Consider the following 17113-nt stretch of genomic DNA (forward strand, 5'->3'; position numbering starts at 1 on the left):
CAAGAGGGAAATCCTACAGCAAATGCCTTTTAGGACTCCATCATAGATTAGAATTTCAAGGAGACTAGATGGGTGGGAAAAAAAAAAAGTCCTTTGTCCTTAGGCAGAAGAATAACTTTGATTTAGTATTGTTTACCTCACATCCCTAGTTATTTCCTTTCATTGTACAAGATTTCATCCTTTGTGGCAACAAAGATTGAAAAAATGCAAAGGATTCTTTCAAGCTGTGTTTGACCAGTTAATTAGATATTTCAATCATAAATTAGTTTTAATAATATGTATTCTATTAATTTTTAGCTGTTTCTTAAATTACAGAGGATCCAAGTTCCAAATACATCCTAAAAATAACCACATTATTGAAATAAGTACTTAAACCAAAGTCTCTTTTCATGTATCCAAAAAATCAAATGTTGCCCTGATCAATTATATGTAATTTCTAATTACACCACAATCTCTTTTCATTGATATATTTATATTATTGAGTGGAACATTAATAATAGGCGATATTGTGCTATATTGTAATTTCTAATTATGAATTGAAATTATAATCTCAAAAGTCTTGAAAATATAATTGAAACACATATATAAAATGCGATACACTTGGTAAATCATTCATCTAACATATAATAAATATAACCAATATCTATCTTTAAGTTTGTGAAAGTCAGCTACTCCCAATATTGAAACTAAAAAGAAAAGTGAAGAAAAATGAAACTCAACCAATCATAAAATCACATCAGGGTACCACCAGTAGTACCAAAATATTTGGACTGATTGATAGATACTAATTGGCCACCAGCTATGGCTAAATACAAATATTACAAAGCAGAAAAATCGTGGAAATCACCCGCAAATGTCTTGCAGAAACATCTTGACACCAAACTTCAAGGAAAAAATAAGTTACATCTTTTATGATGTGTCAAAGTGACCCCTAGACCACCCACACAGAAATTGAAGTATTCTCTGCTAATTAATAAGATAAAGGGGGAAAAAGGAAGTTGAAAATAATGAAACAAAAGCCACAACCTTAAAAGTAGAGGGGAAAAAGGCAATTCCATGAAAAATGAGTCAAACTAGAAGAATCTCAAATTTTAGACCTATCAATCCAGTTACTAATTTGTACAAGATCATATCTAAGGTACTATCAGGACAATTGTGTAAAGTCCTCTAGGATACCATTTTCATGTCCCAAGGAGCTTTTGTTGAGAGGCAAATTTTGGATGTTATCTTGATTACAAATGAGTTGGTGGATGAGAAAAGGAGATCAGGAGAGGAAGGGATAGTCTTCAAGATTGATTTTGAAAAGACTTATAACCATGTAGATTGGGGTTTTTCAACCATGTACTTGAAAGAAAAGGGTTTAGTTCAAAATGGAGGTCTTGGATGAGTGGATGTTTGTCTTCAACAAGTTTTGCAGTCTTAGCAAAAAGAAATGTCAAAGGTTGGGTTAAGGCATCTAGAGACTTAAGACAAGGAAATCCTCTTTCCCCTTTTCTTTTTATCATTATGGTTGATATTTTAAGTAGATTGATGTTGAGAGTGGAGGAGAGAGACTTATACAAGGGGTTACTAGTGGACAGCAATAAGACTAGAGTGTCTCATTTACAATTTGTTGATGACACCATCTTTTTTTCTAAACCTTCCTAGGAAAAGCTGCCAACTCTTAAGCTAATTTTGTTGGTTTTTAGGTATCTACCAGGGCTTAGAATCAATCTAAATAAGAGCACCCTTTCTAGTATCAACATTAGTCAAGATCAAATCTCGAGGATGGCTTGGATGCTTGATTGTTCAGTCTCTAATTGGCCTATAACGTATCTGGGTCTTCCTTTAGGGAGGAATTTGAAATCAAACTCATTTTAAGATCTAGTGATTGAGAGAGAGTCTCTAAGAGGTTGGATGGGTGGAAAAAAAAACTTTTTTGTCCCTAGGAGGTAGAATTATTCTAATTCAGTCTTGTTTGTCTCACGTACCAAACTACTCTTATCCCTTTTCAAGATTCCAACATCGATAGTTCAAGTATTGAAAAACTGCAAAGAGACTTTTTATGCTTGGGTTTTTTTTTTTTGATAAGCAAGCGAATATATTAAAGAAGGCAAAAAGCCGCAAAGCATACAGGAAGTATACGAGGCTACAAACCCCTTAAACAAAAAACGAAACAACCCAACCCCTACTTGGAGGCTAGCCACTCCAAGAAACCTATTAAGGAATTCGACTCCATATCAATGTACACTTTAGCCCAACCCCAAAAATTATACACAAACGAAGTTTTTAACTTCTGAAAAACTAACACACCCCCTTTAAAAGCTAGCTTATTCCTCTCCTTCCATATTGTCCAAAAAATGAAAAGCGGGATGGATTTCCACACTTTTTTCCTTTTTCTCCCCAAAAAAGAGTCTTTCCAACTACTAAGAACCTCCTTTACAGAATTTAGAAAAACCCACTGTACACCACACAACGCAAGAATGATATCCCACAATCCTTTTGCCACCGAACGATGAATTAAGATATGATTGATCGTTTCCTCTTCACATCCACACAAGAAACACTGGTTAGGGAATTGCCACTCTCTTCTCTGCAGCCTATCCAAAGTAAGAACCTTCCCCCAAGTAGCTTCCCAAGCAAAAAAAGCAATTTTTGTTGGAACTTTGTCCACCCAAACATTGCTATGAGGGAAGTCCGCTCCTTCAGCATTAGCCAACACCCTATACGCTTTCTTGACTTTAAACAGCCCGTCCGCTCCTTCCTTCCAAAGAACCGAGTCTTCCTCCACAGTTACTCTATAATTCCTCAACTCAACTAGAAGATTGCCCACCAACCCCAACTCCCAATCATTGAAGTCTCTTAACAGCCTTAAATTCCACCCTCCTTGACCCAGATTCTGATCCCAATAGTCCTCCACTGTGACGTTCCTTTGGGCAGCCATGGAAAATAGTTCCGGGAAGCCTTGGGACAGCACATTGTTTCCACACCAAGGGTCAATCCAAAACCTTATTTTATTGCCTTTCCCACCTTGAACACCATGTTTTCCCAACACCAAGTGGACTCCTTCAAGATTTCCTTCCAAACTCCAACACCAAACACCCCATTTGCCTTCCTTGTCCTCCACCCAAACTCCTCTTGCCCATACTTAGCCTCAAGCACTTTTTTCCAAAGCTCCTCCTTAGCACGCGCAAACCTCCAAATCCATTTGCCTAGAAGAGCTTTGTTCAACCAAACTAACTTCCTTAACCCCAACCCTCCCTTTTCTTTATCCGCACACACCACCTCCCACTTGACAAGGTGAGGCTTGTTCCTCCCATTGGATCCTCCCCACAAAAAGTTTCTTTGAAGCTTTTCAAGCCTTCTTGCCACTGATTTAGGCATACGGAATAATGACATTTGATACAAAGGAATGCTGGCCAGCATGCTCTTTATAAGAGTAATTCTCCCTCCTTTGGACAGAAATTGACGCTTCCAAAGAGCAAGCCTCCTCCTCATTTTCTCCTCCACCCCATCCCAAACGGAGGAGGCCCTGTTAGGCGCCCCAAGGGGCAGCCCCAAGTAAACAGTGGGCAGCTGTCCCACCCTACACCCAATTTCAGCAGCCATTTCAAGCACCCCTTCCACATCCCCTACCGGAATGACCATGCTTTTGTCCAAATTAATCTTTAAACCTGAAACGGCTTCAAACCAAAAGAGAATCCAGCTCAAATACAACAAGGACTCTTTTTTTGCCTCGCAAAATACAATTGTATCATCCGCAAACAGAAGATGAGATATATTGACGGCATGCCCTCTACCTTTCCATATCCTACAGCCATAGATGAACCCCCCTTCAACGGCCCTCGTGATTAGCGCACTTAGAACTTCCATTCCCATGACAAATAAGTAGGGGGAAAGGGGTCCCCTTGCCTAAGCCCTTTTGAACTTGAGAAGAACCCAGCTGGAACCCCATTCACCAGCACTGAATATTTGACAGTGGAGATACAGCTCCACATCCAACCTATCCATTTTGATCCGAAGCCCATCTTTTGCATAACCTTTAATAAAAATTGTCAATTGATGCTATCATACGCCTTCTCAATGTCCAATTTACAAATTAGACCTTTCTCTCCCCTTTTTTGCCAAGAGTCTATTACTTCATTTGCGATTAGGGAGCCGTCAAGAATCTGTCTCCCTTTGATGAAAGCATTCTGATCAGGAGAAATCACCTTACCTATAATTTTTTTAAGCCTGTTGGCCAGCACCTTAGCCAATAATTTATACAAACCCCCAAGCAAACCGATTGGCCTGTAGTCACCCAAGTCCTCCGCCCCCCCTTTCTTCGGAAGCAAGACCAAAAAGGTATGATTTAGACTCCTAATGAAGGAATTCTGTTCATGGAACTCCTTGAACATATCCAAGACATCCTCCTTGACAATCTCCCAACAACTTTGCCAAAAGGCTACAGTGAAACCATCCGGACCCGGGGCTTTGTCCCCATTAATGCTGCATAGATCTCAGCCTCAGAAAAAGGAGACTCAAGGGCTTCCGCTTCTGAAAGGCTGATCTGCTTCAGCAAAAGACCCCCTATATCCGCCTTCCAACCCGAGCTTTCCGAGAGGAGCTGCTGGTAAGCATTTACTATTCCTTCCCTCACTTCTTGTTCCTCTGTAAGCCTCACCCCATTTATCTTAATTTTATGCTTGGGTTTTGTGGAGGGTAAATGGGATCATCTTGTCAATTGAGATCTCATGTGTAAGCATAAGGAGTTCGGTGGTTTAGGGTTAAGGAAAATTGCTCTAAGGAATCTGGTTTTATTAAGGAAGTGGCTTTGGAGGTACCCTAAGGAAAGTTTCATCCTTTGGCATCAAGTTATTTTAAGTATCTACAAGGCACATCCTAATGGGTGACATGTCAATAACATGGTCAGATGATCACATTGTTGCCTTGGAAGGCCATTGCATTTATTTTCTGAGTTTTTTTCTACACACACTCGCTTTGTGGTGAGTAAAGGAACCAAAATTTGTTTTTAGGAAGATGTGTGGTGGGGGGATCAACCTTTGTGTTTACAATTTCCAAGACTTTTCAGAGTTGCCACAGTTAGAAACCTCTCCATTTCAACTATCATTGATAATGCTGCCTCTTTTTCTTGGAATCTTATTTTCCATTGAAACCTAACTGATTTAGAGATTGAGGATCTTAAAAGACTAATGACTTCTTGTTCCTGTGTACATTTGACCCCATCAGTTCCAAATGTGAAAGCTTGGGTACCTTCTTTTTTGAAGAGTATTCTCAGTAAAATCTTTTTTCTAAACCTTGTCCAATTTATCAAGTTCAATTTCTTTCCATCAAACTGAATTTTAGTGGAAATAAAGAGTCTCATCTAAGGTCAAGGTCGTTGCTTAGTCAGAGGCACATATGAAGGTAAATACCAATGATATGCTATAATTAAAAAGACCTTTCAAAGCTCTTAGTCTTGATTGGTCCATCCTATGTAGGGAGGTAGCGAGACAATTGATCATCTCTTCCTACATTATTTGATTACTTTGGGGTTATGGCACAGGCTATTCTCAAATGTTGGGATGGTGTGGGTTCAACCAAGGAGTGTTTGTGATATGAAGATTATTTTTTTTATGTGCTATAGGAACTCTACTAGAGGCAAAACCCTTTGGAAGATTACTTCATTTCTTTATTTCTTTTTTAGCCTCTTGTACTAACGTTTCTAAAGTCATCCCCTTGAATGTCATTAAGCTTATTTAACTTTCCGTATATACACCTTAGGGTTGAGCCTACTTTGCGAGGAGCCTAGATGAGTTTTTGGTGATGTAATACTTGCATGTTTGTTTTGTACAAATCCCCTTGTAAAGTGGAGGTTTGTTTTAGGTCTTTTGATCAAGTTTGTATTTTATGGGGAGGATTTCTCATCCTTCTTGTGATTTCTTTATAGTAATTAATACCTTTTTTGTTTCTCATAAAAAATAAAATAAAAATAAAAAATACAATTCCTTAGAGCACTCCTCTACTGATTTCATTCAATTGGGTCAGAGAATACCTTTGCCCAGGCATTCCTCTTGTACTGATTTGCATGCTGCTGCACAATCCTTCGATGTCTTTGCACCCAATCATCCCCTAATAAATCTTTGGCTTCAGACCTGAAAACAACACATCAAAAGCACTATCAGTGATCTGCATGGAAGACAAACTTATAACATTTCAAAAGGAAGTTTGGAAGTACAGAAGTCTAGAAACAAACCTACGCACAGATCGGACCATGTAGTGAATATTGTTCATAAGAAATAAGTGAGTCAAAGCAGGATCTTTATACTGCTTAGATTTCCCATCCAAATTGGTTTGAAGAGCATGCATTATTCGCATTGTTACTGATGCTAACTGAGAAGTCGTTTCTTTTTCGTTTTCGAATTCTTGAAAGAGTTGCTTCAGTGTTGATTGATAGCTGTAAATATATGCAATTTTATTTTAATATAATATCAGGAAAAAAGGGGAAGCAAAAAGCAGCAAGAGAAATATTTGTTCATGCATGGGGCCTAGAAAACATCAGGATACATCTAACATGTAGGTTCAAGACAAAACTGCTTCTTATAGATATCGCTACCATGCTTCAGATACTAATCGAATAACCACAATCCAGTACCAGTTCAATATATCCCAAAACATGACACAGGCGCATCAGAGTGTAATGAGACGTCAGTGAAACAGATGTGTATCATCTTAAATGTAAAATGTAAGTGACTGTAGGAATTCAAATCACCTTAACATTTCTTTTCCCATTTTTTGAGTTCAAAACTCAGAGAGAATTCTCTCTCATTACATTTGGAGAATTTTTCCCTTTTTCTTCATTCACTTATTTATTTTTTGTGTCTTTCTATTTGAGCTTACAGATGCTTAGAGATGCAAGGTATGTTTTCTAGTTTTTATTTTTCTGAGGTATAGTTTGTGACATATTCAATCCTCAAGGAAAGATGAGTTTCGTCTGTTCAATTAAGAAAATTATTGCATTGCTTTATGCAATATATTTACCTCTTTCCTAGAAAATTAAAATTTGTTTCACAAACCCCTAGTATTCAGTGCTATGGTAGACCACCATGTTTGTAAGGGTACTTTGGATCACATCATATCATGTTAGATCTATTTTACCCTTTTTTCACCCTAATAGAAATACCACCAATTAGCATGGATGAAACTGTTATCTGTCTTGCCCAAAAGAATGGAGCTAGAAGATAGCAACACAGTCAGAGGGGCTTACTCAAAAAGAAACTTCACATAGTTGATCACATAGCTTGTCAAAGGATGAACAGTTCCATCAGACACAGCAGTTTTTGTTGCATCTTTTTCAACTGCTTCTTCAAAATCACCAAAGGTTTCTTGAGCAGTCTGGGCCAGCCGCTTTGTCAAACCCAATGCAGATTCTCTAATTTCAGTGCAAGCTTTGCCCTTGAAAATTGTTTCTATCTGCCAATAAAAAAAAATAATAATAATTTCCAGATAATACATGAATCTGAAGCACAATTCAAAGTTTCGAACCTAGTCAAATAGGCAGGACATTGTGGCCATGTTAATTGAGCAGGATGAATTAAATGCAAAGAAAAGCCCAAAAAGAGATTGATGAATTGAATACATCAGTAATCTAATCCCTTACCCACCCCACGCAACAAATTTAAAAACAAATGGCTTAAGTGCCTATATGACCAGGAACTATTTAAAAAATTAATCAGAAGCAATTTACAACTAAAAAGATAACAATTAGAAACCACAAAATGAAGAAATGTCACAAAAACTTATGATCAGAATGTCCTTAGAAAGGCTTCTTCAGCGTTAACTAATTTTTATATTGTTTTTAGAAGGAAAACAGATCTCATTGTGAAAAATAAAATGTTTAAGCGGTAGATGAACAAGATCAAAAAAAAAAGCAGCAATATGGATTACTAAGATAGAAAAAGATAACTTAAAAGTTAAATATATAAAATGGTGCTCCAAGTTAAAATTTGGCAATTGAGGAACTTGAACCTAGAACCTCCCTTAAACCCACCCAACCCTTTACCACTTGAGCCAGGTTTGTTAAAGCACAAAAAATAAATAAATAGAATTTAAGCAAATAGGTTGGTTATTCATGACCCACTCCTACATTTCCAATAGCTTAAAAATCCTACTATTTCTTTCTTTCTTTCTTGAAGTTGTTAGCTGTTAACATCCAATCTGTATGATTGGAGAACAGGAGGGAGAATGGATCTAATAGAACGGATATAGACACATGATACTATGACCAAAAGCCATCTAGCTTACATGCCAATCATAATGTTCATCAATTCATTGAAAACAGATGCTCGTTGTTTTAATTATTTATTTGACAAAATTCACATAACCAAAACTCCATAGTTGGACTTTAGGCTTTGTTATTGTTGCTGTTTATATTATAACTGATTTAAACACACACACACAGACATATGTATGCATGTTTGTGTTTGTGTGTGTATAAAATAATTTGTTTCAAGGGAGCCATTTGCATAAATTGCTTTAATGTATAATCAATTATTTGTCCTTAGGGCAATGTTTTAAAAGGCTAAGGACTGTCTTGAGGCACTTTGCCTAAATGAGGTCAAGTGTAAACCCTAAGGCAAAACAAGGTGTAAGCCTCAATTTAAACAAATAAAAATAATAATAAATAATAAAAAGAAAAGAAAAGATCAAAAAATCATAAAATCATACAATTCATAATAACCAAATTAATTATGTCATTATCAATAGTTTCCAATTTAGTTCCTCTTTCTCTCTTCTAAAATCCAGTTGTCTTATGACATTATAATGACTATCACTAGTAGAGTCATCCAATGAATTATAATTATTTCCAATGGCCTTATTATCCTCTATCCTCTCCATCAGTGTTAATGTCAAAACATTCTTCTTTTTCATCCATTAATTGCAATAATAAGCTCAATGATAAGCTAATAATTCTTTTATTCTCCTTTTCAATATCTTTGTTTCTTTTTCATTTAAAGGATTAATTTGTGATCAACAAAGCCCTTTTTTACAAAAGTTTAACCCCCATTTTGGACATAAGATAAAACTTATAAATCTATATCAAATTCCTGTGAAATACAACTCATTAAAAACATTGAAGCTTAAATCTTTTTGTAAAATGTATACAAAATGTCATGAAGGCCCTAAACCCATTAAAACATTTAGATTATTTGAGCCTTAAGCCTCAATGGGCTGGAGGCTATAAGCCTTAACAAGGTGAGACTTAAGCTTCGATTACCCTATATTGAGGCTACAGCCTCAAGGCTAATTTGCATAGACTCACCTTGAGGATAGCCATTTAAAACATTGCCTTAGGGATCCAAAATTAATATTCTCAGACCTGCATGTCAGTGCACCTAAATGCATTTCCTCTAACTCCAAGAAAAGACATTAGAAATTTAAATGGTGGATTCTGTAGACTAACCCTTACTGCCCAATCTGAGGGCATATGATCCTTGGTTTGTTTGTTTCAGCCCAGAAAAATCCTTTAATATTTTAGAAAGTTATCCAAAACAAACAAAATGAAACTTGATAAAATGGTTTCACCTAGTTTTTCCATCTACCTGGGTCCCATTGTGCCAATTAGTGAACCAAGTGTGTGATTTATGGATGTGCATCACTAACCATATCTCTTCCTACCTATCTCTATTTCCTACAGCTAAAAAATCCTAATACTTCTTTCCTTCCTTCTCATAGTTATTTGATGTAATATCCAATCCATATGATTTGAATAATAGCAACAAAGTTGGATCTAATAGATGAGATATAGATGCACCATGACCAAAAGCCATCTGGATCACATCTCAGTCATAATGTACAGCAAGTCAAGGAAACAAAGCCCATCAGTTTGGCAAATTTTTTCCCCTCTTTGATGATTTAGAAGAAACCAATCCCAAATTGTCAGGATATATAAGGTTTTCATTTTGATGCTCATATTATGAAATTTATAAAAATCTTTATGAGTTCTAATATTTTAATACATTTTGCCTAAAACAGATTGACAAATATGTAGTTTCAGCCTCACCTAAGTGGCATCAATGAGCTTGTTCATTTTGGCCCAGAAAAATCCTTTTAAACATCTTAAAAATTCATGCAAAATAAAATTAAACAGGATAAAGATGTTTGTGCCTGGCTCTTCTCCCTAGGTCCCATTAATGTTATGCCAACCAGTCATGAACCCAGTGCATGGTTTATGGATATGTGGCATTAATCATACCTCTGAGTGAAGTTCCCGCATTATCTCATACATGTCTAGAAGCACAAATAATTTTTCTGGGGATCTCTTGCTTCTAGCAATAGCCTCACCAAAACTAAGTAGCACCGAAACACTACTTGCAGTAACTTCAGCAAAACACTGATCACTGAGTGAATCAAAGCCTTGAAATATTTGATCACAAACTTTTCGTTCCCCAGCAAACAATAGTTTAACCTGTTTATGTAAAATAACAGAATTGGAAGAGCAGATATACATAAATGCATGCAAATTTAATACACCTAAATTCCCGCAAATTTGACATATATTCTTACAGCAATCCGCATGAAATGAATCCAATTCCCAATCTTAGCCTCCAAAACCTCCCATTGCATCTTCTGAACATCATCTTTGCTAAGCTTTTCCACACCCAATTTGCGGAGGCTTTCTTCAAAAACTGAAGAACGGGTGTCCCTAAATACAATAAAAGAGCAACATAATTTTTGCAAATTTTTTGATATAAGAGGAGATAAATGAGGTAAAATAACCTGTTAGATTGGCTATGTAATGGCCACTTTATTCTTTACCCAACCTTTCAAGTGTAACCTCTTGTATCAGTTCCCCCACAACCTCCCTCTCCCAACCACACACAAAACACAAACATGCACTCAAATACACACATATGTTTAAATATAGTACATCACATATCCATGTGCAGGCATACATGCACATAATTCTGTCCCTTTCTCTAGATTTTGGAGATTACTCATGTTTGACACCTGTTAGTTCCACATTGGAGTAGGCTACAGAAAACATGGGTTTCTGCTCCAACAAAAAAAGGCCGGAGAAAAAGTATCAAAGATGATAAATCCCAAATCTAGATAAAGGATCACAACTACACATGCAGATGTGTGGTACAAGCATTAGAAGTTCTCCAGTTAGGCAAATAAAACTGCATTAGCCATTGCATAGTTATCCAATCCAACATGTTTATCAGGCATCAATTTCCAAATTATAAAAAAATTAAAAGAGAAAAACAATAGTAATAACTTCAGCATGCTCACTTAAAAAACATAAAATCTTTATATTCTTCTGCACAAAGTTCAACAACATGGTGCTGGACATATGAGGGAAAGGTTACTGCAGCCCTGCATTCACTCTGTTGGTAAAAGAGTGGGATGGAAGTAGACTGTATCTATAATTTCTAGAGAAAAGTAACTTTCTGCATCATTTCCAATTTTTAAGATTTTTAGACATCATTTTTCAAGAATATTTGAAGAATGGCATTCTGTTAACTTCCATTATCAAGCTAAAGTTTTATGGCTTCTGATCTATGATCTATAGATATTTATGGATTTTCTGTTCAAAAGTGAAACCTATGCTTCTGTCTGCACGTTGTACATAAAAATGCTTACTTGCATGCTTGCTTGCATGTGTTCATATCTGTGGAACAACCATAAAAGTTGTAGTTTATAAGCCAACTAATATACATTGGGCATCCTATAACAACCCTAACATGTTCAATGGGCATCACAGCCTGATAAACACTAGTTAAGAAAAAATTGAAACGGGTAATAACTTCATAATATATCCCATTAACATGCATAATTTATGCATTGTTCAAATCAAAGCTTAGATAATCTACAGGCAAACTATTATCTGTGTTCAAACTGCTGCAGATACATGGGCAGCATATTATATGGCCCAAGGCCTTTGATCAGCTTGTATGTTGATGTTCTTTAACAACTGGGACAAGGGTAATTGTGAACAATTGCCCACCACATCAAAGTATTGAAAAACAGGAGAGCCCACATCAGAGCTTTGGATTTTGTTATCACTTTTGTTTTGAGATCTTTGTGCATAGTTTAAAATTTCCTCAGGAATGTCTTATTTTAGCCAACAAACCATAAGCTACTTACAACTTTATGCAACCTCAGTACCATATCAAAACTTAAAATGATTGATCTGCTCCCACAAATGGCATGTAGATTACACGAAGTAAGCCAATATCATATTACTCTGCAGCAGAATGGATCGCTATACCTGTAAATCTTCAGTAACTGCTGTTGGTGCCCCGCTTGAACCATTTGTTGGGCTAAATCATGCAGCAATGGCAGAACCCTAGGTGGTATAAGAGTTGGAGGTGTATAAACAGCAGTTTCTAAGTTACTGTTCTGGTGCTCAGAATGATTGTTGGACAGAGCCTTAATGCTAGAGTCAGCCTGGTTTCCTGGAGATCCTGAGGAGGGTCGCAGTGAGTTGGGGAGACCATCAAAGAGACGGTCAGGCTCCACAGGTTTGCTGATATCCACAACAAAAATAGAACAAAATAAGTTAATAATTGCAGCTTGTGTGGCTAGACCAATTGCATCATTGCACAAACCAACATCCCATGTGAAGATCATGGGCAGAGTTTCAATATTATAAACAAACTAATCAGGAGAGTTGATTACAATAAGCACAAAAAAATGATGCAAAGTCCTTCCAAGATTTACAAAATATGGATCTAAAAGGAAAAGTATGACTAAACCACTTCCAAGAAAGCAAAACAAGTTGCAAATCTTATAAAGGAAATTGTTGAATCGGGATTTGACTATTGCATCTAAAAGTAATTGGTCTCTAATGAGATTAGGTCAAAACTTTTATGACACTCAACATTATACTTTGTGAGCCTATTGTAAGAGTCATCATTTGGATGGCTCGTCCAAGTTTAAGAGTAGCTTACTCCCCAACAATCCTTCCATGAATATGATGCTCCTGTTACTTGAACCTATGACCTTAGATTTGATACTAATTATTGGATCAAACTTTGACCATCTGATCTGAAAACAAATTATTGGTGTCAAAGATAAAATCAAAACTTTATAGCCTACAGTCCTTTTCTAAAAGTCATCATTTGAGTGACCCATTCCCAAACTTATGAGTGACATTATTGCACCCTAACATAACAAAGCTAAATACAGTCCAAAACCACATTGCACAAATCCAGAGGGTAAAAAGTCTCTTACAAAAGATACCCCTTTCTTGGCTAAATGATCCTCTAATTGGTTAGTACATGCAGAATCCGATTGAAAGAAAATCGAAGTCACTAGCAATATCAATGATTTGATGGACATATTTCCTTCTTGGATATCCATGAAATGACAGTAGTAAAGTCACTCTCAGCCTATAAGTTAGAAAGACACAGAACTTTAGTTTGCAACAAACCTTCTAAAAGAGTTATATTTTTTATTTTATTTTTGATAGGAAACAATAAATAGATATATTGATAGAAAAAAGAAGTACAAAAAAAGGATGAGGAATCCTCCCACCAAAGAAAAAACTAAACAATAACAATAAAAGAACAAGACGCTACAAAGTGAAAACTACGAACAAGCTCTCTAGTCTAGAAAAACCTCTCAACACTATACCACAATGATCTCTAAACATTTCTCCTGTTGGATAGCATAACACACACTATGGGCCCAAATCCTACAAACTTAAGCTTTTTGGAAAATTAGTTGTCCAATATGGCATTAAAGCTTGTTTGGTGGGGAGTTATGTATTCCCAAAGGAGGTTATCCTAGTTTGTTTACCTTTGGGCATGTGTATCTCACTATATGTAGGTATGAGGTCATATGTGAAAGAGGGTCTTGAAGAGAATGATATACATTGTGGGTCCAAATCCTAGAAACTTAAACTTCAGAAAAATTAGTTATCCAATACCTCCAATCCCAAGTTGTCTTAGGTTACTCGAGGAACATCATAGATATTAACTTCATGGAGCCCACTAGAGGCAAAAAAACTAGTTTAGAACACAAATGAAAGAGTTATGAACTTTCAAAACAAATAAATCGTTCTAAATCATACAAATGATAGATCAAAACTCAATTTTCCCTCGTAAAATGCAAAGAGTGTTGAGGAAGGAGCCAATTTAAAAAGAAATAAATCATTAGAAATCATACAAATGATAAAGCATAGCTCAAAATTTTCCCTCTCAATATTCAGAGAGTATTAAGGAAGGAAGCAATTTAAAACTTTGTTATACCCAAAACAGGAGGATGCAAGAAGAATTCAACCCAACATTTAGAGTCAGTAACTTAAAAGCTATACAATATGAACTCCAAATTGCTTTTAAATACTGACCTTGATTTTGAATTAATTTAATGACAAATAAAAACTTTGCATAAATAACACAAAAATGGAAAATCTTTTCATCAAGAAACAAGAATTTTCTAAATAAAAGAGAAAGGAAAATAGAAATCAAGAGAGTAGCATCACCAAAAATTGAGACCAGTAAACACCTCTCTTCTGGGCAAGAAATCAGTTCCTCACTTTGCCTATACATGAATTTGTTAATTTTCTTTCTCAACACCAGCTAATCTAGCAAACACCTCTTCCAAGAGATGAGCATTACTCCAACATCCACTCTCTTTTCCTTTACCCAAGAAACCTTATGGAAGACTCCCTCTATGTTAGTAGATTAATAATATAAAGGAAAGATATTTTGTTGAACCTTCCAAATTCATTCTAATCTTCTTCCTATATAGCATCCTAAAACAAATAGGCAAGAATTGTCTCAATCCTATGATTCCTGACAATACGTCCTATTCCCAAGCTTCCCAGGTTTCCAAAGAGAAGCCACATGGCAGGGAGGTCCACAGTGAGTGCCAGGATTGGCGTAAGAAAGCAACCAATATATGGATACTGTGTAGTGTGGACGCTTACTCTACAGAACTTCTTATGAGTTTAGTCTTTTTGATCAAACTCAAAGGCACTTGAATGTCTTGGGACAAAGACTCAAACAGCTATAGGCTAGCCTTACTTATCAAAACCAAGGCTTTTCACAATTATTTACACTACAGGAAAAGAAGCCCAACACATTTTACAAGACAAGGAAGCAGAAACAAGCAATAATGTCCTTGATTTCAGCTCCCTGAAAAACTTATAGCGAATTCAATTAAAAGAAAATGAACATTGAGGCTTTAAATGTGAGATAGCATTGTAGAATGGAAGTATAGAAGTATAACAAGTTAACCCAGATTTTTAATTAAAGTTTAAAAAAAAATGCTTGCCAGATACACAAATAAAAAGCACTGCTATGCATGACAGAAACCTGTAAGATGATAAGAGTTGCTTAAACTCCTCTTCTAGCTTAGAAATTGCCTTGGCAAGTAAATTATTTGCATGGTTGACCACCCCATCATTACTCTTGAAGCTTTTGTTGCTGCTAAAAAAACGAATATTGCTTCTTAGCTGATCAATAGATTCCAAGTAACTTTCTAGGTCCTCCTGTGGCCCTCTGAGTACTTTACCCTCTGCCTACAAGTTGAAATAATAATATTTTCAACAACAATAAAAAAGAAATCTGCATCAAAAGGAACATTCTGTGCCAGAAGTTAAAGACCTCCATACCATGAAAGCTTAATAGGAAAAGAATCTGGAAGTCAATAAGGCTGACTCTCAGCCCATTCATCATAATTATACATCAGAGTATGAACTTTCTACTCATGATGGAATCGTATCTTCCAAATAAATTAAAGAAATGAAAACTATATAAAAAAAATTAAATAAAAAATAAAATAAAAAATCATTCATTAACTAAATAAAAAATACATTTGAAGTCCAAAATTTTTTACAAGAGCCAATTAATGTTTCATGGAATTCAAGGGAGAAATTAACAGTAAATAAATTCAGTGGTGAATTGTCTCCACTGGCTTGTACCTAGTGTTTGTTGGAGCTGCAAAAAATATTACTAAAACGAAGTTAAACAACAGTTGTTAGTCTGAATCTGTAGACTAAATCAAGTGGAGAGTATTTTTGGAAACACTTCTGTGCTTGACACATAAAGTATATGGAAAACCAGAGGCCTCATTTTGTATTGGGTTTCAGAAGCTTGAGGTGAAAATGTCACGAATGAGGAGGTTTCCAGCAAGTCTACTGCAATTTTCTGATGACTGCTTGGGTAAGTTTGCCAGTCATTTAGCATTGTGATAGAGATAAGTCCATGCCTAAAGTGCATCTCTACCTTAGTCACCAAATCATTTTTAAACCCATTCACTTTCAGGTTTGTTTTTACATTCCATGTATCTCATTTTTTCTACAAGTTAAATCTGGGATGATTCTTACTAACGCATTTTAGTTTAGATTGACAAATCCAGGAAAGAATGGAGAACTCTGACTACTGATCGTGGAATGTAGGGAGATACGTATAGCTTGTGTAATTACTATGATAGTGTTTAGAAGTTAAAATTTCACGCAACTGATGATTCATTACATTATAATAATTGCATGGATGGATGCAGTTGTTCAAATGATGTAGAAAGTAATATTGGGTAATACTGATTGTTTGGATGAGATTATGTTGGACTCTAAATATTGATAGAACATTGATATGAAGATAGTATGACTAAATTGGTAGATGAATTGCCTACATATTCATGCTGTCAATATATGTCTCATTGTTAACAATGACACTTATGGTGAATAATGAGAATATAAGCTGCGTTATGTGTTGATAAATTGCGGGAGTTAGCTGAGTTATGTGTCAATAAAATGCAGGATTAGGCATGAGAATATTTGCACCATTGTTGGTCAACCTGTGTTATGAGAACACCAATCTTCTGGTGGAGTTGTAAAAGGAGGAAGAGATTTTGTCCTCACAAAGATTGAAAATCAGGGACATAGTTGCAGTTTTTGTGCATATTCCTAGGTAAAAGGCCCAAAAATACTTTCAATAACTAGGCTGGGAATCCTGGGATGGCTACCAGGGCCATCTGGAATCATCCTTTTGAGGATCAACCATATAGGTCCTCCAACTCTTTTCCCCTTCCTTTTAATCCCCTTTGCATCCAATTCACACGAAGTTCAAAACCTTTTTAAAACTAATCTTTTTCACTAAAATTACACTGTAAATCTCACTTTTAACCTTGCATTTTGACCCTA

The 17113-nt window shown here is 35.9% G+C and overlaps 1 protein-coding gene across 1 annotated transcript in view; it reads right to left on the bottom strand.

Moving 5' to 3' along the window:
* The window catches only part of LOC100253247 (exocyst complex component EXO70A1), a 33831-nt gene that overhangs the window by 12104 nt on the left and 4614 nt on the right, over positions 1 to 17113 (bottom strand). Inside the window, exons 3-9 of the mRNA XM_002268074.5 lie at positions 15285 to 15490; positions 12233 to 12490; positions 10525 to 10663; positions 10214 to 10426; positions 7226 to 7431; positions 6215 to 6415; positions 6014 to 6113 (exon numbers count right to left, since the gene is read on the bottom strand). Of these exons, the coding sequence (XP_002268110.1) occupies positions 6014 to 6113; positions 6215 to 6415; positions 7226 to 7431; positions 10214 to 10426; positions 10525 to 10663; positions 12233 to 12490; positions 15285 to 15490 (1323 nt within the window). The remainder of the gene's footprint in view (positions 1 to 6013; positions 6114 to 6214; positions 6416 to 7225; positions 7432 to 10213; positions 10427 to 10524; positions 10664 to 12232; positions 12491 to 15284; positions 15491 to 17113) is intronic.

Source organism: Vitis vinifera, chromosome 13, assembly GCF_030704535.1.
Source record: "Vitis vinifera cultivar Pinot Noir 40024 chromosome 13, ASM3070453v1".
Lineage (NCBI taxonomy): Eukaryota > Viridiplantae > Streptophyta > Magnoliopsida > Vitales > Vitaceae > Vitis > Vitis vinifera.